This window comes from Sesamum indicum, linkage group LG3 (assembly GCF_000512975.1).
Source record: "Sesamum indicum cultivar Zhongzhi No. 13 linkage group LG3, S_indicum_v1.0, whole genome shotgun sequence".
Lineage (NCBI taxonomy): Eukaryota > Viridiplantae > Streptophyta > Magnoliopsida > Lamiales > Pedaliaceae > Sesamum > Sesamum indicum.
The window spans coordinates 2,053,785-2,081,591 of NC_026147.1; the positions used below are offsets into that span (position 1 = coordinate 2,053,785).

At 33.6% G+C, this 27,807-nt stretch overlaps 2 protein-coding genes across 3 annotated transcripts; one reads left to right on the plus strand and one right to left on the minus strand.

The window, feature by feature from the left end:
- Positions 8,740 to 11,931, plus strand: LOC105157017 (chalcone synthase J-like). The gene is made up of 2 exons (XM_011073310.2): positions 8,740 to 8,908; positions 10,610 to 11,931. Exons 1-2 carry the CDS (start codon positions 8,740 to 8,742, stop codon positions 11,599 to 11,601), a joined length of 1,161 nt encoding a protein of 386 aa, XP_011071612.1. The 3' UTR covers positions 11,602 to 11,931.
- On the minus strand, positions 11,751 to 24,106 carry LOC105157016. Of its 2 annotated transcripts, none has more exons than XM_011073309.2 (13): positions 22,700 to 24,106; positions 21,231 to 21,408; positions 20,238 to 20,341; positions 19,958 to 20,059; positions 18,920 to 18,989; positions 18,349 to 18,404; positions 16,214 to 16,264; positions 15,718 to 15,822; positions 15,580 to 15,624; positions 15,185 to 15,293; positions 13,512 to 13,717; positions 12,371 to 12,454; positions 11,751 to 12,141 (listed from the first exon to the last, which is right to left on the minus strand). In XM_011073309.2, the coding sequence occupies exons 1-13, from the start codon at positions 23,897 to 23,899 to the stop codon at positions 11,977 to 11,979; spliced, it is 2,475 nt and encodes an 824-aa protein (XP_011071611.1). In that variant the 5' UTR covers positions 23,900 to 24,106; the 3' UTR covers positions 11,751 to 11,976. The 2 variants fall into 2 exon arrangements, with proteins under 2 accessions (XP_011071611.1, XP_011071610.1); XM_011073308.2 differs by having other exon boundaries at positions 20,229 to 20,341; positions 22,700 to 24,105.

The following is a 27,807-nucleotide window of genomic DNA, read 5'->3' on the forward strand; positions in this document are numbered from 1 at the left end:
CTTTATTATTAAAACTGGCTCAATTCTTCTATTACATCTTGATGTGATCGAGGTTTTTACGAAGGGATGAAACTGAAAATTTTACCCACGACACGATAACTCACCAGGTGAAAATACGATTTTCGAGGGAGTATTGTACTAAGAGTGGTCACTCTCAATAAATAGTAATTCGCTTAAAAAAATAATATTTTTGACATTTATAGTAGTGTTAGAAGTTATATTGTATGGTGGGTTGCATTTGTTTAATATATGCCTCGTGTATGTTAAATTACTTAATATTTTTTACCAGTATACATCACATCTCTTCGATAGGAACTCAACCCATCCAATCAAAATGCTGGCAAACCTTCTGCAGGATTGATGGCGGATCTTGACTTATTTTAAATCAGTTCTTTGCAGCATTGTTATAGAGAAGGGAACAAACCAGGCGGGCCTTTCAGCTCAAAGGGCTTCAACCTTAGGCGTAATCGAATATTATGAGATCATGGGTTTGAATCTCATCAATATGCGGGTGTTGATCTACTTTAATAGCAATTATAAAAATATTATAATAATAAAAAAACTTTTGAATTATTTGAGATGACGGCTTCTACTTTTGAAATGGTTAAGAAAAATATTTTTAAGCCAAAAGCCGAAGATGCTTCTAGCTGCTTTGATTTTTTTGTAAATAAATTTTAATTTTATTTTTGACTAATTTACCCTTATTATATTAATTTTAATTCAACTTTACTATTTTTATTTATGTTTGAAATAATATATTTAAAGTTGATATCAGAATTTTCAAATAATATGAATTTTAGCAGTAATTAAATTTACACTTCACATACTTAATAATTCAAAACTTTTATATTTTATGTGCTATATCATCTAATTATATTATTTTGTTTATATATTATTATTTGATTAATTAATAAAATATTTTTTTTGCAATCATGCAAGTTTATTTATTGTGTATATATAAAAGATTATATTACTTAGTAGGAGCATTATTAATTAAATATACTTCTTAATATTTTTAAAAACATAAATATGAAATACTAATCAAAATAAAATTCATTATTTTTTATGAAAAAATAATTATTAGTGACAAACAACAAGTGAAACAATAAGCAAAATAATAGTATCTTTTTAACACAGAACAAAACAGTCTTTTATCAATTAAGCTTATTTTAAAAGTGATTTTTCTCCAAAGACTATCCAATTTAATTTTTATCTATTTTTTTACTTTTTTTACAAACACTACGTACTTTTGATTCTGCTGCAACTTTAAACTCTTTTCACAAAATCACTTCTCTAAAGAAGTTTTCGCAAAATTATAAATACCCTCGTAGTTTGAAAAATTACAAACACCCTTCTAATATTTGATGGAATTATTAATCCTTGAATAGAGGTTTGAAATTGTCAACTTTGTTCCTGATGCATCTTTTTTCCTTTTTATAAAAAAATAAAGTTTGTCAAAAAAAAAATCTATGTGGTGAAGGAAAAAATTTAAAAAAAAAATCTATTTCGTCCATAAAAATTTTTTCAAAAAAATATTTTCCTCAGTTCACTACAAAAAATAGATTAAAAAATTCTAACAAAGATTAACAGATTGGACTACTTATTATACAAAAGTCAAAAATAAAAAAAGTATTAATAATTTTTTAAATAATAAAAAAATATTTATAATTAAGCGTTTATTTTAAACTTTTGAAAAATAAGACGAGTCAACACTCAACAGCAGCCAAACCGGCAAATAGAAATAAAAGATGCATTAAGTAAAAGCTTTCTTTGTCTCCCAAGTTGTCGTGTGTGATTGGTTTCATGTCCTTTCTGTCCGATGAAGTCAGAACGACAATAATACAACAGATTTTGTCCAAGTAATGCATGTTGTTATAGAGCCTAAAACGACAAATCACCCAATATGATACGACAACTTGCACTAAACAAAAACACAGCCTGCAGCAGCCGGAGGAATAATATATAATTATATATAGTACTAAAAGATATATATTTAAGTATGTTTAAAATATATTTCTTAATTTAATAAATAAAAATATACTAAAAGATAGAAACTATAGGAAGTTATTGAGACGGGAGAGAGAAGGGGAAAAATAAAGATAATTACAATGCCCTTTTCTAAGATTTAATATAATTATATATAGATCTTTTTTAATTTGAAAAATTATATTTAGTATTTAAAACGTTTCGTCCCGTCTGACAAATAGATTCCTCCGTCAGTTATGACCTGCAACAAGTCAATCTAGGGATAATACGAATGTTCGTTTAATGTTTTTAATGTTGTCAACAAATTCGGTGAGTTTTAACTAACGGATGGATTTATTTGTTTGATAGAAGTAAACGTCAAGAGTATTTAACGTAATTTCTCAAATCATAAAGGGTTTACGTGTAATTACACTAAATTTCAAGAGAAGGTGGTGTAGTTATCCCAAAAACAACATAAGTTTGTGATGTAATTTAAAATATTAGTACAATGTGGTAAATTCTGTACTGGTGCATAATTTTTCAAAATTATTTAAAATAAATCATTCATGCAATTTTTATTTAATCAAGTTTTTAAAATTTAAAAATTACTTTAATGATATAAATACATAATAATAAATCTAATATAGATACGGTATTTGTAAATAAAAAAATTGTTGATGAAAGAAGACAATGATATAATGTTGAAGAGAGAAAAAATAAACAGAGGAGTACACTGCTGAAAAGCAGTTACATTGGATCACAATCAGGTTGACATAGTCAATAATTTTCTTTGTGACTATTATTAATAATAATTACACTCATCTCCTCTAAAATTCGTAGAATTATGCGTAAATTCTATATAATTTGAGAGATTATATCTAGTATTTATAAGATTTGCTTATGTCTAATAATTAAATCCCTCAATTATTCAAAGTTCAATAAATTTGCTAATATTAACAAAGAAATTGAATGAGAATTGATATTTACCCTCGATTGATTTATTATTGGCGTATTACAGGTCAAATAATTTTTTTCAATTAAACTACTCTTGTAACGGTGAAGATATACCTCATCTCATGCATTAACGCATGAAGACGTATGAGGGTAACTCGTTCATAAAAAAATTATTTGATTTGTAATAAATTGTTAATAAGTCAATTGAAAAAAAATATAAATTTTTTTTTTTAATTTTTTTTTAATTTTAATTTCACGTGACTACCATTTCACCATCAAGGCATCTTGAAAGTGCATCCTATACCATGAATATGATATCTATCTTCACTTCGTGAATTCGCTTCGCTCAGTATTCTCTCCCTCCCTTTCAGTCCAGTAGAACATACAACAGTCGGAAGAAAACACAACCTTCCTGATCCCAAGGGGTAGGTAGGCTAATGTCGCCTCCAATGCCCACAAAGACGAGTCCCAAGGGACAGGCTTGCTGTGCATTTTTGGTCGCTTTTGAAACGAGCCCCTTTTGGAACTTGTTTCTCAGCAGCGGAACGTATCTTTTGCTTTGTTCTTTGTCTTCGGTGTTAGATCAGCAAATTAAGTAAAATTTGGCTAATAGAGGGGCTTAATTGTTAGAAGAAAATAAACTTCAGAGATGTTAGATGTAATTTTTGAAATTATATAGAATTACGTGTAATTACACCAAGTTTCAAGAGAGAAAAATGTAATTATCTCGTATTATTATTACAACAGTGTCTATAAAAAATATTTTCACTATGTGAGAGCTTCTCCGTGTAATGGATCATCGGTGAGAGGGAACATTATTATTCAGATAATAGGGGTGGATTATGTAATTTGGTTAAACTAAAGGGGTATTAGTGTAATTATCCTCATAAATAGTTTTAGTTCAATGGGAGTATAATTTATTAAATTAATGGCGGACCAAATTTCAAATTTGATTTAATTTCAAATAAAATTTAGGATACATCATTCAATGGACGACTCAGTGTCCAATCCCTCTTGACATCGTCTTTGAAATGACCAAAAGACTTTTTTCTTTTTTAAACAAAATGACCAAAAAAGTTCTAAAAGTAATAAGTCAAGTTCGATCAAACGTAATCAAACAATACGAAAAATTATTTGGCATTATCTGATTATATATTTGGATTAGAATCAAAGATCTGAGCAAAGAATTTGAAATGACTTTATATAAAAGTAAATTTGAAATCCATTCAATACCACAAAATATAGTTCAAAATAAGAATTTAAGGATTTGAAATCCTTTATTACATTAAATATCAAAAGATTTGTTATGTCAATTCCCACATTTAGATCCTTCCATTCAAATATAGGGTTAATTACACGTAAACCCCTTTTGAAAATACGAAATTATAATTTTTTCAATTTTTTTTTGAAATTACACTTATACCCCCTTTAAAAATTCACTGTTTACACTTGACCCCTTTTTGTTAGAATTTGAAAGACAAATGCTGACGTTAGCTAAAAAATTGCATAAACTTTTTATTTTACCCATCATTTAATATTTTCATGTAATAAATTTTTACTTATAAAAAAAAATATAATGATGTTAACCTCACACCATATATATATATATATTATATTTATCCCTTCATAAGTACAAATATATATATAAAAATATTTAATGATGGACAAAATAAAAAATTTATGTATTTTTCTTTGTTTTTTCCAATATTTTTTTATCCAAAACCCTAATGAAAGAGAATCAGGTGTAAATTAAGAATTTTTGGAGGAGGTATAAATATAATTTCAATTTTTTTAAAAAAAAGTATAATTAACATTTTTACAGGGATCTAAATATAATTAACCTTCAAATATAACCTGATTGAAAATTTTAAAACGAGTTAGTGAAAAATTATGGCAAGTAGGTCAAGAAAGATGGTGTTTGTTGCCAACTTGCCCAAGTTGACTATCAATGGAGTAAACCCACAAAATGTTTTAGTTTGTATAAGGTTGGATCACATCCAACTAAATCACTTACCCAAATAATATCAAAAACTTATAAATATCAGCCTTCCAGATATCGGATATAATTTTTGTTTATTTTATTGTTCTTTCAAACTTTTTCTTCATTCGATTTTTAGAAGAGTATAATCAACGTCTTTTTAGTATTATTCTTGTCGAGCTTCAGAGTGTAAGTGAACCGGGACAGGAGCAAAAATACAACTAATACACAGTTTAGATTGGGACCTCAAGTCAAAATGCATGTTACGGCTGTATAATTTTTTGAAAAAATAATAATAACGAATCATGTAACTGTACAATTGTATTTGAGGGGTGTTTTCAGTAGCTTTTGCTTCTGTAGTTAGAATAAGTTGTAGAAAAAGTCGCAAGTTAAACAGCGGTAAAAGTCGGGAGTATTCGAAAACAAATACTAAAAATGACGAGAACTTGAAATTTACCAGTTCACCAATGAGTTGTAAAATTTGGTAGAGAGTTGCTTATAACTTTTGGTTTAAATTAACTTAATTTAAATAATTCTAAAACAAAATCCGCACAAATAAAATATTCGTTTTGATTTGTTTTTTAAAATAAAGAAGCTTACAGTTAGAGAGAGAACAAAGTCATGCCGCAGACAATGAGCTGCGAGACCCACGCGGCAGATGGTGATAAATACTATTTTGCCCATGAATGACTTAACGGTATAATTATACTCTCCTTTTCTTATATTTAATAGAATTATATGTAAATTTTATATGATTTTAAAAATTATATTTAATACTCATAAGGTTTAATTCTATCTAATAAAAAAATTTATCTATTAATTAAAATATATTAAATTTATTGATATTAATATAAAAAATCGGATAAAAATTTATATTACCCGCGATTAATTTATTATTGATTTATTGCAGGTCAAATAAACCCTTTAAAGATCAGATTACTCTCATACATCTTCACACATCAATGCATTCACTGCTATAAAGATAATTTAGTCAGGATAAATCTATTTGGCCTGCAATAAGTTAGTAATAAATCAATCAATAACAAATATCAATTTTCATTTAGTTTCTTTGTTAATATAAGCAAATTTACTGAATTTTCACTAATTTAGGGGTTTATTTGTTAGACTGAAGCAAATCTTAGGGATATTAATGTAATTTTTCAAACTATATGGGGTTTATGTATAATTACATCAGATCTCAAAACTCTTTTGAAAAGTATCATTAATTTTTTAAATAATAAGGGAGTATTTATAATTATATAAAAAAAATAAATAATTAGATATCAGTATCACTCTTATGTTTTTTAGCATATATTTTGTTTGTAAAATATTTGTTTAAATATATAAATAATATAAATTCTATATATATATATATATAAATAAACATATTAAATAAAATACTATTTTGCTCTTTCGTGATGGGCTGGGTTATGGCTATTTAACCATGGGAAAGGAGGCGAGCATCAAGGGCCCTAAATGGACTGGCATAGGCCTTTCGTGGGCCGAGCCAAGGAGTCCAATGGACCTGGTGTACTTTGACTTTAGATGGGCCAGAGCAGCCTCCTTTCTTGTGGTTTTATCTTGAATTAATTACACTTAGACCCCCTTTTAAAATATTAAATTACACCCGACCCCCTTCTTTGTAATCACATAATTATAATCACATAACACAAAGAACAAAAAAAAAAAAAAAAAAAATTCCCTCCTCTTCCATTTTGCTCGGCCACCCCTCTCTCTCTGAATGCACTTGGTGCATTTTTTTCCTCTTCTTCTCTTCTAGCAAAGAGGACGTAGAGATCTCGACTCCGATGTGGTGTGGACGAATTAGAGGGCTGCTACGTTGGAGCCTCAAGTGAAGAGCATTTCAAACGATCATGAAAAATGGAGGTATTGTTTTTCACCCTTTTAATTTCTGTTTTATGCTTTTTACCTCAGCCCCATGTTTGTTTTTATTTTAGTACATCGAACGCACGGGAACTCCAAGAGTACACCCTGAATTCATTTGATATTTGCATTTGTTTTTCGTTATTGCGCGTTTTACTTCATCGCTTCCGCTAGCTCGTTCCCAGACCGTACAACGCGATTCGCGATCCTTCATCCTCTTCACATATCGTCCAAGTACGCCAAGTGAATGTCTTATCTTTTTAGATGCTCCATGACCACGTCGTCGGCTGGTCCCATCGTCATCCGTTGGATTCATGTCCGACCCTATACTTGAACAATTGTTCTTTGTATACTTCACCTGCGTTACAATTAAATCAATTATTAGTGATTAGCGTCAATTAAAGAGGAGGATAAGTGCAATAAACGCCCATAACATGTATTCTCCCAAGAGTAAGAGATTACGAGGAGAAGATTAAATATCTAATAATAAAAGAAACCGCGCCAAACAAACCGTGCCTTCGTCCTCAACACCTCAACACAACTCCTTGAGAATGAGGAAAAATTCTTGCCTGGATCAGATTTGGTCAAACTAAATCAATCACAAAGCAAGCGTGATACACTTGTTATGTAAATATTCACTTATTTTATATTGTATACCAATCATACAACAAATATATTATATTTACCATATTATTAGTTCAAATTTAATCAAATCGAGTCCAAACTAAAATTTATGCGGAAAGAGCATTTTCAACACATTATCAATGCACAACACACAATAGGCTGGGACAATATTCAACCACTCTTATCCATATTAGATAATTTTGCAAAATAGCAACCCAAAGAAAGAAACAAACTTCTAGCAAATTTTTGAAGTATATTCTATTTACTAATATTCTTTATTAGTCAATATTAGAGTGTGGAGTCTGACCCAATATTACATTAAAACCCCAACGACTATGGATCCAACTTGCAATTTCTTTCGGTGGTAAACAATGATTTATAAATACACAAATATAAACAATTAATAATCAGTGATCTTTTATTATAACTCACTAAAAATTATTATAGAAGAAATCGATATTAAATAATAATAAACATTAAAAAAAGTATCAAACCACATAAATCTTATCTCTTACGATTATCATTTGTTTTTATATTTTCTGCACATGATTACTTAACATGTGGAAGAGTCATTTTCTACTACATGAAAAAGTGGAGTGATCCATAAAAAGATTTATTGTTCACTAGTGACAAAACATCAATTGTTATTTAGCATGACGTATAATATGAATGGGAGTATAATAGGCCAACAACAATAATTAAAACTACTTATTCATTTATGGTTAATTATATTTATACTCCTTTTAAAGATACGAAATTATATTTTTTTATTAAAAAAAATTAAAACTATGCTTGCACCCTGTCTGATATATTTTTATTTACAATTATATCCTTTTTGTTAAAATTTCGATGAAAAATACCAGACTTAGCCAAGAAAAAGAAAAAAATATATATAAATAAACTTCCAATTTTGCACCTTAATGCAACATTCTGCAAAAATTATTAAACATATGATTAGTTTTTTTATTCATCAAATCCATATTTTATTATATTAATGCCTTTTTAATTATATATATTACATTTACCCCTTACAGGTATAAAAATATTATTAAGGTATCTTTATCAATGAACTATACAGAATGGTGAATGACAGAATAAGGGAAGTTTATGTAACTTTTTTTTTTGTTGACGTCAGCCTTTTTCATGCAAACTCCAACGGAAGGGAAAGTTGTAAATGAAAAATTTTCAGAAGGGATGCAAATATAATTTTAAAAGCTTTTTACGAAAAGGTATAATTTTGTTGTTTTAGAGGGATCTATATGTAATTAATTTTATCTATATATATGTATATTACTTGTTGAAAGTGGGCTATAACAAAAAGCTTGTTGGAAAAAATGGTTAAGGTGGAGGAGGTTCGACGAGCAGAAGGAACTGCAACAATATTGGCAATCGGGACAGCAACTCCAGCAAATCGGGTGGATCAGAGCACGTACCCGGACTACTATTTTCGGGTCACCCGTACCCAACACATGACCCGACTCAAAGAGAAATTCAAGCGCTTGTGTAGGGTTTCATCTCCTCTAATATGTGATTTCTTGTATTTTTCACCATATACTCGTTCTATATTAGTAATAGGGTAAAAAGAAATATTTTTTATCAAATCAGATTTGGTCGAATCAAATTAATCATAAAGTGAGATACACTAACTATATGATTGGCCGCTTTTCATGAACTATACACCAATTAAACCGCAAATGTATTGCACTTGCTATATAATTGATTTAGATCTGGTCAAACTCGGTGTAGGTTAGAATTTTTAGTAAGTAAATTACATCGACAACCCCTAAAGTTGAGTCTAATTACACAAACACGTACTTTCACTTATAAAATTATAGGACACCCCTTGATGGTGTTAGTGCAATGTACCCAAAGGGTGTAATTGTAAAGTTCCACCGTTGAACAAGGGGTGTATACATTACAACTACAATCTCAACTGATATATTAATAATTTTGAAAAAGGCATAGGATATTTGTGTAATTAGACCCAATCTCACGGGATGTCAATGTGATTCACCCTTAGTAACCTCTCTCTCTCTCTCTCTCTCTCTATATATATATATATATATATATGAGTAAATTACAACTACCTCTTCTAAAACTTAGCATAGTTACGAATTCTCCCTTACTGAAAAAATTGTGCACCCCCAATCTATAATTTACTGTAATAGCACATTTTTTTAGGTAAATATAATTTTTATTAAAAGAAAAAGATATAGTACAACAGTGCTCCTCATCAGGCGTCTCCCTCGACAGGCCAAGGGATTCACAACAGTCTATATAATGGACATGTGCTAACAGAGCTAGACAACTTAATACTGAGAATACGCTGACGGACATCTAATAGCACATTTCTCTTGGAGTTTAGTTGATATTACGAGCAATAATAATAATAAATAATTATTATTAGACTAATTTTAGCTTGAGAAACTCGATTTAGATTGTGTGCAGAGTATTTTTATGTCGGATATGAAGTGGCACGTGAAAAGTCATGCTTGATCGTTGCTTTTAGTGATCAATGTAGAAATTTTTAGTTTTACTGTATAGTCAAATCAATTACATAATAAGAATAAATATAGTGAATTATAAGGTCGTTTTAATAGAATATATATATATATATATATATATGAATACATATATACCCCATTTGGTAGTTACATGTTTTTTCAAATTGTTGGTTGATCAAACTTAATTATTTTCTAAATGAAATAACTGCTATAATAATGTTCTTTGCAAAGTATCAAATGATTAGTAGCATTAAAGAACAAAACATAGATTATTTATTAAGATAGATAAATCCACAGCATGACTTTTATAGAGGAGCAAAGGTAAATTACATTAACACCCCATGATGTATACTAGAACTAAAAGGATAAATTATAATGGATTTTTTATAAATTTGTCATAATTACAAATATTCTTTCGTTGTTTGAAAAATTATAAATACCTTTTAAAATTAACGGTTGTCTGACAAATACCCCTTCATTGTAACCCATTATAGGGGAATATTTGTTAGATGGTGTTATTACCAAAAGAGTATTTGTAATTTTTCATAATTTGTTATTGTGACAAATTCTTATATAAATCTATTGTAATTCACCTAATTATAAATACATCTCTATTAAATAAAAAAATTACAAATATCTCCTTCATGAAATATCATATTACAAGTATTATTAATTGAGTAAAATCTACAAAATCATGCAGGTGAAAAATCGAATGTTAGAAACCGGCATATGTACTTGACGGAAGACATTCTGCAAAGAAATCCAAACATCACTGCCCACGGAGGGGCTTCACTGGATGCTAGGCAAAAAATTGGTGTGGCCCAAGTACCACTACTCGGCCAAGAAGCTGCCCTCAAAGCTATCCAGGAGTGGGGCCAGCCCAAGTCCAACATCACTCACCTAATATTCTGCACCTCTAGCTGTGTTGAAATGCCTGGGCCCGATTACCGGCTTGTCAAGCTCCTTGGCCTCCCTGACTCGACCCGACGTGTGATGATATACCAACAAGGTTGTTTTGGGGGAAGCGCGTCTCTCCGACTCGCCAAGGATTTGGCTGAGAATAATAGACGCGCACGTGTTTTACTCGTGTGCTCGGAGATCAAGGTGCAGACATTCCGTGGCCCTTGTGAGACGGATTTGGATAGCCTTGTGGTCCAAGCGTTGTTTGGGGATGGAGCGGCTGCAGTTATTGTTGGGTCAGACCCGGACCAAGGGCTGGAGACGTCTTTATTTGAAGTGATCTTGGCCAACCAAACCATTCTCCCAGATAGTGATGGTGCAGCTGTTGGACAGTTAGGTGACGTTGGGCTGGTAATCCAACTTAGCAAGGCCATCCCTCGGCTCATTGCGGACAACATCGAGAAGAGCTTAATAGAGGCATTTGAGCCTTGGGGTGTCTCCGATTGGAACTCAATTTTCTGGGCCGTGCACCCAGGTGGACCCAAAATTATAGATCTAATAGAAAAGAAGTTGGGATTGGAGCCCGAGAAACTAAGGTTTACAAGGCATGTCTTGAGCGAGTATGGAAACATGTCAAGCTCGAGCGTGTTTTTTGTACTGGATGAGATGAGGAAGTCATCTGCTAGAGATGGGCTGAGCACCGCTGGCCAGGGCTTAGAATGGGGTGTGCTATTCGGGTTTGGACCTGGCTTGACATTGGAGACTGCAGTGCTCCGAGCCTCAGGTCATTAGACAGCGATCTAGGGGTCTACTGAGCACAATCGTTACTGGCGTACTACTAGTCCCATAATTCCCCTCTCCAGTAAGAAATTTGTCTAAATCCAGTGCAATTGTTCACTTGCTAAATGACTGAATTTGTAAGCTCAATCAAGCTATTCAAATGGATGAATAAGGATCTTGAGAGTGTTTTTCATCAGAACATGTTTATTCGTGACTTTAAATAGACACGCCTATGCTCTAACGTCGCTTTTACGTACGCAAAATTGCAAGAAGCAGGGGGCAGAGAATGATTAGCCACAACCCCAGACCGCTTAACTACAATCTACAACAGGAAAGCAAAATTTCCAAGAGCAAAAATAATATAACACACAAGATACAATCTTTATCCTATTCGTCATCCACATCAAGCCCACTAATTCGGTGTCTCCTCTTGTCGAAAGCAGCTCTGAAAGCCTCACGCTCAGCACGTAACTGTTCTTGGAATATGTTTCGCCTTCTCGATTCCCCATTTCTTTGGGTGAGTTTCTCCTCTTCAGGTAGGGGATTTGACCTCTGCAGTTATTACAAACAGCTTAGCCATTCATATAAAGGAAAATTGAGTAAAAACTCTATGAAAAAATCGCATTTCCACTTCTTAAACATATTTCATGTGCTAAAGGTCATGCAGTTTACAAAATTATAAATTTACTCTATTATCCAATTAGGCAAGTATTTTCGAGTTAAAAAGAAAATCAAATTGGGGGCAAACTGAATAGCATATGAACTATAGGAGGCATCTCACCAAGTTGTATCCAGAACCAGGACCAATGATTAAAGATATATTTGCTGCTTTTCCAGCACCTATTGAGAAGCCAATGTTGCCAATCTGCAAGTACCATAAAACACATACCAGAAGTTAAAAACCCAGGAAAACAAGGTGGAACTAATTTTTTCTGATGGGGAAAAAAATCAGGATATTCTCAAGCTTCCAAAACATCTCATGTATAGCGAGTTCAATTCAGTTTGTGCAATAATAAGTAAAACATACTACTTGAACGAATTATCCAATGGAGCTACTCTTTGTTGAGAACTGAATGAACAAAATGTGAAGTTTGTCCCCAATAGCCAAGGGGCTTTTGGTTGAGAGTGCTATTCATAAGAGGATATGCACTACTCCAAGTAACTTTTCAACTCAAAGGAATACTTATAAACAGATCTTAACTGCAAGATGTCGCACACTTGGATTGTATGTCACAAAGTCAAACTTAGTCGCCAGATATACACAATTCATTTGGTTGTTTGATGCATGTATGCAGAAGCTTTCACTCATGAAAACATTTGCTCTATCAGAGGCCACCTAAAGTCGACCAGCTTAAACAAAATAACTAATTTTTCTGTATGTTTGTTTGTGCATTTCCCTTTTGGCTATCTCATAGGGCAACTCTGTTCACTACTTTTTGTTCAAGTTACTTCTGCTTCATCTAGAAAGAAATCAACTTTAATTTTTAACTGTTTCAGATGTTCCAGTTTTCTTTACGTGCTTGGTTCATACCATTCCCCCTCGTCTATTTGAACTTTATTTGCTGCAATTACCAGCAGAGGACAACTAATCTCGTCTTTGAACCTCAATTTGTTTTTTTCCCTAAGTTGAAGTGTGCTCTAGACCTAATGCCATACATAAACTTCACGGAATATCATATGTACGTCACACACACACACACACATATAGATTAAAGAACAATATAATAGACACATCTTTATAATCACATCAGATGACAACACCAACACTTAATTGTTTAGCATAGTATCACAAGGTTTAGGGTGATTTTTAGATGATGTTTTATTTTCAAAGGGCACGTTGGAAGCAACTGTCTTACAGTTATATTGACTCATCAAAATATTTGTATGGATCACATAACAGAAGGATCAAGATATTAGCATACCTTATCAGCCCAACGGACAGATTTACCTTTGTTGCTGTACGATTTAATTAAGCCAGAGAGGGCACCTGAATTTCCACCTGTTGCTTCAGTCTTGCGGACATCATCCTCGTCCAAATCGTTTGACCACTTTCTCTTTCCCAATTCTTTCACCACCTCCACTGGATGCTCTTCCACAGCATCCCCTTTTTGCTCATCTTTTAGTTGACCTGAATTTTCCAACCAAATGAACCGGCCCTATTAGACAAAACATGCAAGCGTTGTTCATTTTAAGTACAGCATCACTTGACTGAAAATCCCCACCGCTACCACTGGCACCAGCTACAGATGGCATACAAGCATGCAAGCACAATAATTTCTTAAGTAGGGACATGAATTAGACACAATATAGGACCAGCTCCAAAAACTGACATAACTGCAGCATAAAAGCCAATAACCCATGCGACATTGTTATACATTGAAGCATGGTACTCAAAGGCGTGCGCCTCTCGCGCCTTCTCCATGGCATCGCCATAGCGCGCGCCTGGGCGCCTGCCTGGGGCTCCATGACGAAGAGGGGTCTGGGCGGCCTGGCTGCTGGCTGGGCTGCCCAGGCCCATGAATAAAAAAAAAAACCCTAAATAAAAGAGGAATTTCAGCAAATTAAGTACTTTGCATGCACGGGTAACTTGTCTCCACTCTCTGCCGTTGTTTTTCTCTCTTCTTCCTCAACAAAGAGTTCTCTCTTCTTCATCTGCCAACGCATCTTCTTCTTCAATTCTTCTCTTCTTCTTCTTTTCCATAGTAGTCTGCCGCGCCGCTACTGTTCACTGTTTATTTACGGTATGACTTTTTTTCTAAATTCATGAAGTGTAAATCTTTGGCCTGTACAGCAGTACAAGCTCTAATTATGCCGATTGAATCATTGAAATTGATGTGATTTTATTAATCATTGAGTGCTTTAGTTTTTCTGTTAGTGTTTTCTTTTTGGGATGATTGATTAAAGTGAAGAATCTGAACATTATCTAGTAGAATCAAATGATTAGATTTAGGCTTATTTGTTTTTTGATGAACTATTTAGGATTTATTTGAATCTTTAGGACTTTTGCAACCCTTCAGTGGTTCAACATTGGTCGTTTTAATTATACGAAGTTTTGTTATGTTGATTTTGTTGTTTTATATGTCTTATTTAACTCCTTATATATTAATCTAGTCAAAATAATACTAATTATATAAATATATAGATTATTTCTTATATTTGCGCCATCCTTCGAAAAGGCACGCCCCACGCCGTGCGCCGAGGCTCCAGGAGCCCTTGGCGCCATTGTGCGCCGTGCGCCACTGACTACTATGCATTGAAGTTATGTCATCCCACGGACCCACAAACTCATGTTCTATATAAATACCACTATTCTAATCAACATACAGGCACGGCACATGAATTAAATAATAACAGGAGTATGCAACAAATAATACTGTTCAATGCACAGGAAAAGGGGTTGATATCCAACTAATCTTTCTTTTCATCACTATAATTTTCATTACTGAACATGGATCACATTTTGCACTTGATGCAGCATAAATTGCACTTCAGGTAATATTATCAATAAGAATTTACATATATCACTCATGAGGGTATATAGTGCAAGTGTTTTTTCCGGAAAAGAGGAGATGAAGACATATGGGCTAAAACATACCATCAATGGCAATATCACCTTCGGGAGGCCTTGTAACCTTATCAATATTTGTATCTTCAAGACCAGAGGGATGACCATTATGGTTGCCATCTTCTGTATCCATGTCAACCTGCCAAATTTAATCTCTAAGGTGATCTCAAAGTTCACATTTAATTCTGTGATAGACATGCTGAGAGTACAACCTTGGACCCAGAGACTATATCAATCACTAATAATAGAAGACTCGATAATTGAACCTTGGAAGTAGGGAATGAAAACTTGTTTTGGTTTTTTCAGTTAAATTCCTTTCCTCTCTTGCTTCTCCATCATGGATTCTTTTATTTAACCATGCTCTTCATATGATGAAGATGTGAGTAGAATAACTAATATAACATTCATATACCCCGTGAACTTACCTCTTGAATCCCATTTTCCTCCAAATCATCTCCATGGAGCAACGACTGCCATGTAATTAGGCGTTAAGTTAGAACTCAGATTTCACATCATAAAATAGGTAATCATCTTTTAAGCATTCTGAATCAAGCTATGAATACCTTGACATCCAGCTTCAGATACAGGGCAGGGGCTTCCTCCCATTCATTCGCCATCTTGTCTATGTCAGTCTGAGTGAAACCATGAACATTCCTTGCAGCACAGCCCTGAAACCCACAAGAAAGAAGAATATCTTCAATAATACACCAATTTTAATTCTTTCCCTGTTTGCTGGCAGAGTCAAATTTTTGTTGAAACATAAAAGGACAAACTGGATGGCGGTCAACCTATAACCAAGAGATGTATATGCCCTCAACAAAGATTTATCCCATACTTATCTAGGATCTGATAAATGATCCTCTTCTCTTTTACTTTACTGTGGTTCATCTTCGAAGATAATGACCTTTTCCTTTTTATGATTTACCACTTATATTTTGTCGATAAATTTTCCCAGCCAAGTGTATCTGCCACTCTTGCCAATACATATATAGCCAGAGACACGCTACTTGCCACATCAAAGCATGACTATACAGAAGAAAATCTTAAAAAGAAACTCACCGCTGGGTCCTTGTATGTAGCTTCTAGTAAATAAACTTCATACCCTGACCTCTGCAAAAAGGAAAAAGCAAAATGACTTGAGCAGGAAACAATAGACCCAAACCACATTACTTGAATATTGGTTTTTAAAGCTGTACTTGAACACAAAACATTAAAATGAACAAAGTGCACAAGCAGCAAGCGAAAAGCAGAAATCAAAGCACCTAACCTTCTACAAAATAGATGCAACTATCATAATTCAAAAAGATTTTTCATGTGATTGTGTATATACATCATATATATACATCAAATACTTTCAGCACAAGCCTAGAAATATCTGCAACTAAGGTGCATAACTCTAGGAAGCTTCAGTTAAAGGGGTATCTCAATAATACACATGGAGAAGAGGACAAGGACCTTCAGCTGGAATCGGCTCAATGTCCTAAGGGCATGGTTTTCCAATACTCAATGAAAGGAAAGTAAATTATAACGGAAATTAAGAGAGTAAGTCACGAGTTACTCAGCAAGAAGCACATGGTGATGTAAACAGCAATTTTCCTTTATTAGGGAAAAAAATGTACAAGTTATTGTAGGAACATGAGATGCAATGAGCACTCGGAAAATAAAGCAAAATGAACAATAAAATACTAAATACCCGAAATAAAAAGACATTCAAAATAAACCAAGAACAAGCATCTCACATAGAATTCTCTTCTAAGCTTACATGCGAGAAATTAAAAAACAGTTAAATGAACACAAATCTAAATTAATTGTTAATCTTCATCAGCAATCCAACACAGATTCAAAAAAAATGAAAATCCATGCAATGAAGCCTACTTATATACACTCCGGGATGGATGCAATTGTAATTTCCACAAAATTCATGCCGTTAGACAATCTTCAAAAATTCACTAAACGAAAGCGAAGTCAGTCAAAATCATGTGAGTTTGAGGAGCATGATCTAAGCATGGATTAAACATTATAATCATGAAAAAGAGTATTCATCATTTTCTGTCAGCTTTTTGCTTGTAGGCGGACAATCTTGACGAGTCTTTACATACATGAATATGCATCAAAGTGAAATAGATTTGTAAAATCTGTTTGCAAGTGAAACTAGATTATAATTTCTGCAAAATTGTAAATTGAGCAATTCCCACTGAAATATTCTATAGAGCGGCCATGGATATCAATCACTAGTCTGACAATTGACAACAATAAAGCCTTGGAAGGGAGAAGTTAAAAAGAAGCACGGATTACACTTTAATTTTCTTTTAATTGAACTACAGAATGGGCCCTTTCTCGACTATGTAATTAGCTCGTAAGGATATAGAACAAATCCTTAAGCATGCAATATGGCAATTAAACAATTATAGAAAATCCTATTATGAACAAATCAACTTCATCAGAAAATTGTTACAACAAAAAATAAGGCAAAGATTATATGATGGTACAAAAGCAACACATCAGTACACCTTGTCGTCAAGGAAATAAATCTCATCCATTCCCTTCATTGCAGGTAGTCATCAAGAGGAGGGCAGGTGGCTAAACAACTTTATCTATCAATCAGTTACAGATTATCTGAAACTCTACTCTTCAAACTGAACTTCAATGCTTCTCAAATTAATGCCAATTTTTTTCAGCAAAAGTCATGATAGAATTTTACTGCATTCTATTCGATGTGTGTGCGATAGCAGACGTGTTTTAGCAACCAAGTTATAAGAACAAAGATAAAGTGCTCTGGAAGCATAAATTTGATATTTATATATACACATATATATATAATGTAACTACAAAATGTGTTAACAATAGAATCTCTAAGAAAATGTTTGTTTGACATGGATATTTGGCCCTATTAATCTGTTGAACTTTCTGGCACTCTGTACAGATAGAGGGATTACAAAGAAGTTACTTTTATTTCATATATCCTTAAACAGCCATTAGAAACCTAGAATATAAGACCTCAAAGAAAAGATAGAAATTGGTATGAATGGGCCTTATATATTCATTATACATTTGGATTTCGCTTTGCAAATTAATATACTAGAAACAGGTGTAGACAACCATGTCTTATAATGACAGACCTCTAAAGTACTCCCAAGAAAGAGAATAACAATACAAACCGAGAGGCCGCCTATAAGAGAGAATTGAGGGTATACCTTTGCAGTTGCCCAAAACTGAGCAAAATCAGCTACCCGCAGATTGCGGTCATCCACTAAGACGAGGCACAAATACCAGCAAGAAATGGGTCAATTGCCGAATAAACTGCATCTGTAGTTAGTCAAACTGAAGGCAGTGCAAAGGCACTGCATCACCACTTAATTTATAATAAGATTACGCTCTTTTAACTATTCTCATGTGCGATTTACATCTAATTATTAAAAAATTTCTTTTCATTATACCAAGAACTTAAAATACAATTTCAATAGCAACGTCATTAGCACATTGTTACATGCATGCACTAATCTGACATATGCCACCATGTCAGATCTACAACTAGCAACATGAGAAACATCACATGGCTTCTGTTATTAAAAAAGCAGCAGCGTTGACAGTAACTGAAATGATAAAAACGTTTAGACAAAGTGCACATCATTACGTCACAAAGTAAATGAAGAAACCAATTATGCTAATTAACTGGAGAATGCTTATGGATGGAGGTGACATTCCGAAAACAAGAAAATTTATATTTTGAACTTAAATTGTGTTTCCTCCGCAGAAGAATCATACCAATTACAAAGGGGAAGGCCCCTTCATCAAGGGTCTTTTTAAATGCCTTCAACATGCTTGACCGGTAAGCCTGAAAGATAAGCACAAAATTATAGAAGAGCTGATAGTTATAAATACACAGAAAACAAGCCAAAAAAGGACATAAAAGTTAATTAGACTGAAAATTTAGTTCAATAGCAGGAAAGGTAGAACTATGATGGTGTTAATGCAGCCATTTTGCAACTTCTACAAAAGCTGACCTTTTCTGCAGCTAATAGGCTATAAGTCAAGTGAAGTATATTTTTGTGCATCTTTTATTTCATTTTACCTCGTGGAGTTCTATTTTCTGCTTTTAAGTGAATGCATCTTTTCACACTAAGGTGATCCAATTGATTTTTACTGAAAAATTGTTGGTTCAGTGAAGTACTTCTGCTTCATTCTGTAGAAGAACAAGATTGAAGCATCAGCAAACATATAAAGATTGCATTTCTTATAGTGTGCAGGTTGCTTCTTTGCAATAATTGATAAAACATAACACCCCGAACATCTTTAGCATTTAACAGCATAATCTAGCAGGTGAAACAAAATACAATGACCATTATTTGTAAAAGTTTCACCTAACAGCAAATTCATGATGCTGATTAACTTCAAACCTCAACAGAAAGTAAAATTTAAATGATAGGTCAGAATTCCATAATAGTGCCATCTCGAATTAGGCTAAATTGGACAATCTCAACTCTACAACTAAAGCATGGCTCTGAAATTTCTAAGGAATTTAAATGGCAGTTGCCCCCTGAAAATATTTACTTCCCCAGCAAAAGGTCACAGTGACAGTAAAACAGAAAACCAGCTCTGCCAGCATAACCAGCATTCCTAGCATGTTTTGACTATTAGCACCATCACTTCAAGCACCAGAAGATACTTATATTCTTCTAAAGCACACTGCTTTTAGTGCTATTAACACACTGCCTGGCATCATAAATATAAAGCTAAAACTGCTAATTATGCACCACAGATGTCTTAAACTAATGCAACAGGAAATCAGATAGATCCAGTCACCTCCTCCATCTCAGGTTCATAACAGTATTCCATGACCTTCTTCATAGCAGGTCTTTTCCCTCTAACTGAACCACAAGATCTTGAACCATCACTCTGCTCAACCTGTAAATTAGTAAAGAGCAAGTTTATATTTGATTCATGCTAATCTTCCATAATTGGATGAGCCCTCGCTAATCTGATCAATGCCATGTGGACTAAGCAAATACAGTATCCAAAAAACAAGAACTCCATTCATTTTCATTTATAACAAATGTAACTGACATAAAAACACCTTTTCAACCTCAGTCATGAAATATTCATCCATGGAATGAATCCGAGGTGCAGTGCCACCATTTTCAACCTCAAGGTCACGCAAAATTTTTGCCAAGTAGCTCTTACCACTCCCTGAATATAAAGGAAAGAGGGTTTACATAAATATTGTATATAATAGATAGACTTAGGATGGGCCAATGATTTCAATAAAACAACATGCAGTAACTAAGGATTCGCTATGACACACTACTATTCATTGTTAAAGTACACATATTCAATACTTGGACTCCATACATTACAAACAATTACACAAAATAACCAGGTAATGTCACCAACAGAAGCAAGCAGAAATGAAATAGCCACAAAATTACAATGGGGCTCAAAACAAGCTTATAGCAATATTTTCCATTCAACTGTCCCTTCTGCATAATGGATTTGATAGTGCTAACTACTCTACAGTGTCACGTGCACCTTGTTAAATAAATCAACCACATGTGTGAATGTGAGATGAAATCAACAGACACCAACTCAATAATGCCTCAGAAACATATGCATTAATCAGGTAATTCAAATATAAACTGAACACAGGTATTTGTATACTGATACATTGGCTCACAATCATCACATCCTTCTTTACCCCATATTTACATATTACGAGTCTGAGATAGCACCTTCCAAATTCTCTCATGCAATTCAACCACTCATATGAGGTAGTATATACAGAGCAGCATGTAGATATCCAATGACCAAACTTTAATGTCTTAACATAAATGATGAACTAAATTCCAAAAGCAAGCAAAAGCACAATGCATGAAAAAGAAGTAAGTCCAGCAGCTAATGCTGAAAGCTCTTAGTATAGTTTTCATGCATCTCAAGCAGCATACATAGTGATTAAGAATAGATGAAGACGAAGATCGTGGAATACAAATCTTCTTCTCAATCCAAGAAACAAAGAAAAATTGCTGAGTGATGAGACATCAAAGAAGTAATGATTTTCACTATTTTTGAGGAAAGTAAGAACCTGGAAGTCCTCGTAGAATTATGACAATGTGATCTGGGCGATTAGCACGATGTGGGTGCTTTAAAATGTGAGAGGCATCAATAACTTTTGGCTTATCTAACGAAAGATGCCTAGGAGGGAACTCTTCACTTTCTCCCTTAAATGTCTTGGATGAAGCTATCTTAACAGCTTGAATTTCCTGAAAGCAAAATCATCAAAATCTATAATGACCACTGAAAGACTGTCCAAATGAAAAAGATAATCATGTCTTCCATAATTAATGAACATGACAAGCATAGCTATAGGAGCCATTCTCTCAATACTTCAAGAAAAAATATATAGACAACCCAGAACGATCGCAGCTGCTAACTCAAGGAACTAAAATTATTCACAATATGGAGCATCCCTATCTACTCCTTTACTCCTGACCATTAAATTACCACATAAAAAGGTCAGCGCAGTTTAATTCCATAACCAGAACAGAACAACATCTTCTCTTGAAAATGATCAAACTTCACAAATCAATAATGACAAAAAGGGAATCTATTTTTCATTTCTCCTGAATCACATTTATATTGATGGTAGGTTAAACTAGCCAGTATAAAGGTTTCAGTATACCTGAGGAGAGCTCTACATAGTAGCAATATCAGAGAATTAGCAAGAATAAGCCATTTAGTCTGAAATGCGTTAAGGTCTAAAATGCTCGGTTTGCTTGATCAACATATAGAACTAGTGATCAAGAGCCCAAGTCGTTTACCAACCTACAAAATCCATTGGGTCATGCAGTCATGGTTTACTTGTTCAACTTAAATTAAAGAATCCCAAACTATGATGTCATAGCAATGTGTACTACTGAAACTTAGTTACTGAAAATAATGGAAAAACAACTTACAAGTATCTGAATGTTACAAACAGATCTTACCCACCACATTTGGATTTATCAGAATAAATCAATCAATTAGTTGCAAAGACAAGTTCTTGACAAAACTTGAGAAATACCAAGGTTCAAAAGGCAAACTTTTGAACAATTTAATAGGAGACCAGGTTCAACCAGTATCACTTCTGCTACTTTATCAGTCAGAAAGTTAAGAATATGTAGATAAAATGTATGGATGAGTATAACGTACTTCATGGTAGATCTGCTCTGATTTGTTCATTCATAAAAGGAAGGAGTCCAAGAATATAGGTGAGTCCATATGTAAGTGACTAGTTAATTTGGATACTTCATTAACTTATTCTGTCTATTTATTAGCATTTCAATTCCTTACTAGGTCAGATTGGAAATATATTAAACATCATTTACTAATGCACTTACTAACAAAATCATTCGCCCTCTGAGAAAAGTTGATAGCTTGTGTATCTACACAGATGCTCGTGCAGAAACACACTTCTTCCTATCAATTCGAACCCTAAGCTATAACAATTACAGTATAACTTCACAATCCAAGAACCAAATTTGGATGCAGAGAAAGAGTTACTAAGTCGCATACCCCTTGGTAATAACCACTTGAATTTGAATTCTCTTTACTTGAGTAGTGAGTAGATCCAGATGTCATGGCTTGAGACACCTTGGTATACGGGGACTGGAAAGAGGATGCAGAATCAACAGCAATTGGAAACAAGGAGCTTGGTCCAGATGCAGAAGATGAAACAATGGACTCAGAGAAACGAAACCTTGGTGGTTCAACAGGAAGTGGTGGCGGTGGTGATGTGGGGAGTGGAGGCTGCCCCTTAAACCCCTGGGAATCACGCACCGCAGGCATGTTCTCACTTAGATGAGGTAAACCATAAGGGACCGATTTAAGCTCGATTATGTGTTGTTGTGTTGCATGCGACTGTGAAAAATCCAGGCTTTCTGTAGAAAAAATTCTTCTCTGTTGTTGATAATGAGAATTTTCGTAAGCCAGAGTTTCATGACTCACACCAGGCTGTTCGAATTTCCTGTACCCATCAGCATGAACACTGTTTCCATACCCCTGATTCTGCACCAAGTTACTCTCACTATGATTATAAGCCGATCTCCCCACCTCCACATTATTGTTATTTTCAATATGCTGAGACGCAAATTGGCGTTCTCCATAATTTTGATTAATGTGTGAATTAATTTGTTGATGATAACCACCATCAATCCCCTGGAAACGATCTCCAAAATTTGCTCTCTTGTCAACCATATTGCTCGCCTCGTAAGAATTATTCAAAAACCTGTATCCTCCGCCGTAGCTCCTATCTATACAGTGACTTGCGGCTCCGTGATCGCGTATCAATTTCAATCTCCTCTCATCCTCGGCTAATGTGTCGACTCGCATTCTCTTCACACCAATCTGACCATTACTATCATAATTCAATCCATGATTTGAATCCCCATAATAATCTTTACTAAAATTAGGGTTTCCATTCCACGGCGGATGCGGAATCTGGGCTGAAGGTGGCGGTTGATAAGGGTTAATCGCGGGCGCTGCTTGGTGATCGACGAACGGATCATATGATGGTTGTGGCGGCAGAGATGGCGGCGGTGGCAGCGGCGGCGGAGGCTGCGATGGCGGTAGGGGAGTGTGGAAGAATTGATCCGGAGGTGGTGGTGGAGGCCTCAAGTATTGTGGAAGAGGGGGAGGACAGATTGGGAAGTGAGCATTTGAGCAGACAGGGCAAAGAGTACCAGTTGGAGGTCTGAGACGCCATGGATGCTCCATGAATCAGCTTATCAGCTATCGGAATTTTGGGTATTTTGCAGTTATAGTTAGGGTTTCAAGACAACAAAGACTGCCAGAGCAGAGCAGAGCAGTGATGAAGAAAATGGTCTCAACTCTCAATCAATACATAGAAAAATTTGCTATTTAAAGCTGAACTGATGGCATTGGATTTGAGAGAGTGTTTGGTTTTATCACTACTATTTTTATTTTCACTTTTCTATTGTAAGTGGAAAAGTATATGTTTAATTCACAGAGTGTTCGTCTTACAAAATATGGATACGACCCGATATGATACAATATAATGATACCAAAAATTTTGTACTGTATTTGGACTAATTAAAATTTGGAGAATGGATTTCAAATGACTTCGTTCGAAAAAATTTGAAATTCATCTATATTTTTTATAACTTAATTCAAAATTAAAATGATAAATTACAATAATCTCCTATAAAATTTAGTATAATTACGAATACTCTCTCGTTGTTTGAGAAATTATTAATACTTTCTTAATTTTAACGGTCGTCTAACAATCAGCTCAATCCATTAATTTTTCATCTATTTTTTATTGTGAACTGACAAAAATGCCCTTATAGATTAAGAATTATAATTTTATTTATTATTAATTTTTTTATTTTTTATGGACTAAATTGATAATTTTTTTATAATTTTTTCATCCATCCTATCAGAATTTTGTATAAATTTAAATTTATTTTAAAAAAATACAGTAAGGACAAAATTGACAACTTTATACCTCCATCCAAGAATTACATAATTTCATCAAACATCATGAGGGTATTTGCATTTTTTAAACAACGAGGGAATATTCGTAATTATACTGAATTTTTTGGAAGGTCGTTGTGATTTATCCAAATTATAATGGAATGATTTGAAATTCTTTATATTTAGAATTATCCAAATATATCCAAAAAATTTATCATGCAGGACATGACACGGCAATGATACGACTATATATAATCTAGTTTCTATTATATATATACTCTTAATTTTCAATAAAATAAAATATACAATATAAAAAATATTAAGATAAAATATAAAATAAGCATGTCTATATCTAAGTTTTGAACCAAAATAAATTATTCCAAAAATATACATAATCAATTCATTTGAAAAGTACATGTCTATCATTTTAAAAAGGGGCAAATTACAATTTACTTATCTATGATATAAAAAATAGACAACTAGCTCTCCTATTAAAATAAAATAGCAATTTATCCCCCTCAATGTTTAAAAGATGTGCAAAGTACCCCCTTCACATGATTGGTGTTGTGCACGAGCTTTGGACAGGATTTTGCTTCATTTTTAGCTATAAAATGACTGGTATTGTTGGAATGGGTGACCAAATCTATTTGGATTGGTTGTTTGACATTCCCCAATCTTCATCAAATAATATTAAATTGATTAATATGGTAATTATTTATCAAGTTGGCAGTATGTTTCGTTGTACTTACTACTGATATTGAACGGGCTTTCAATGTCACAATGAAATGCCCACAGATTGAAAAGTTAAACCCATGGAGTTGGGTAGAGCATAGGTTTGACAGCCATAAAACAAACTCTTGAGGGTCAATCTGAAATGTTCGAAATCGAGAACCTGGAGACAGGACACCGGGGGTCCTATAGAGATTTGCATTAAATACTGCAGCCGTGTTTCGTTGGTAGGAGACGTAGGTCGTCTGTGCAGTTTTGGTGGGTTAGTTGGCAAGGTAGTCGACTAACTAAACCGATTCGCGGGAATTGTCACATGAAAGTCTCTTAAAGCTTGGTCGGTATGACTAAGATTCCCGATTCTGATAGTACAAGATTAGTCCCTCGAACTTGAAGAATCATAGCAGTCACGTGCATACGAAGACTGTATCTTGGTTATAGCGAATGGTGGCTGTGTCGTGAGGCATGGTCATCATAAGCTTTATCTAGTGCAGTCGAAGAATGTAGCGAGAATGGTGAATTCCAAGAGAGGATCTATCCTCTGTCAGTATATGACAGAAAGTTCTCCTATGCGCTCGAGATGGTTTAGACTCTGAAAGTCTTTGGCCAAAACATCGATTAAGGATAGGATTCCTAGATTGAATGAGTGGAATAAATGCATCCCGAGTATCAAGTATAATTGCCTAGTCAAGGATGGGAACCAACCCCCAATTTCATGCCCTAGACTATGGCCAGGAGACAGTTGACAGTAGAACCGTACTCGTATGGACATGGAGCCTAAAATATTTACACTATATTTCACCTAATCTCTAGTGCCATGGACTGTTGCTAGACGACCACCCATAGTAACGGGCTATTTTCGATTATGGGATAATCGAAAATAATTAATTAAATTGGATTTAATGAATTATGCTGGTCACACACACCCAAGTCTAGCTATAGGTGAACTTAAAGAGTCACACCCTACCACTATAATGGGATAGAATTAATTTGAAATTAATTCCAGAAGAGTCGGATAATTGATTAAATTAATTTTTGAAGGGAATAAATGATTAGATATTTTATTTAGACTAATTCATAGGATGGATGACTTGAAATTCTAATTAATCCAATTAATTAAATTTCAAGTTCATAGGATGGATGACTTGAAATTTAATTAATTGGATTAATTAGAATTTCAAGTTCATAGGATGGATGACTTGAAATTTAATTAATTGGATTAATTAGAATTTCAAGTTAGCTATTAAAATTAATTGGATTAATTTTATTGGGCTCAATTCAATTTATAAATTGGATTTATAAATTGAAAGAGAGATGATATAAGTCTTGAATCCTTTAATTGGATTAAAAATATTTTAATTATGGGCTTATAAATTAAACTAGGTTTGATTTAAAAGTTCATTAGACGTGAGATTGATTTAATTTTAATTAATCAAGTTCGGTCATTAAAATGCAAGCCTAAGGCCTTGGTTAGACCATGGCTAGGCCAAGGAGGATTCTTGCTAGGTCAAGACTCCTTGTTATACTATGACTAGGTCATATTTATAGCCTCTAAAACCCTCGTAGCCAAACCTTAGCAGCTGCTGCACACACACCTATGAAATTTTACTCTCTCCCCCTCTCCAAAAAACTCTCTTAATATCTTAGAGATCGAAAGAGAAAAAGGATCAAGCGTTAATCAATAACGTGCTTGATTCTTGTGCTTTTGTGGTGGTCTCGCTAGCACGAAATCAGCACATCCTTTTAGTGGTGGTGTATTATTCTTTGAAGGATCTCCAGATTGAGATCTTGCCATGGACCGATTCGGAAACGAAAATGAAAATGGAGAGGAATCAATGCTTGTAGCCTAACAAGAAAGAGGACAAAGGTAAATCCCATTTACTTTTATGCTTCTTGTTTTTCTTGTATTTATCTATGGCCTTTGGTTTTTATTTTACACCGAACACTCGAGAAAAGGTTAAGGGTACATTCCTTGATCGGAATTTAATTGTTTACTTAAATTGTATTTTTTTTATTTTTCAAGCTTTCGCCGCGTTTCTCGGAATGATCCACTTCTTTCAGTTATATCTTTAAATCCAATACAACTTGGGCTTTGGAGTGCTAACGTTTTGTTTTGCAGGTCTCTTCCTTTCAGATTTTGCTATAAATAATCCAAGCACAACGTCTAAGTTTGAGTTCGCCGGACTCGTGCTAAAACAGCACGCATCAATAACTTAATATTTATTATAACACGCAAAAATAGTATACCACAACACTAATATTTTAATAAATTAAGCAATTGAGCAATATATTGATTTGATTATCAATATAACAAAAAATTATAAAATAAATTATAATAAATAAATATAAAGTAAGATAAATATACACGATGATAAACCCATGAACTCAAATTTATTCGTAGAACCTCTATCTCAACATTAGTGGCTGAAAATAAATTTTATAGATTACAAAAATATGAAACA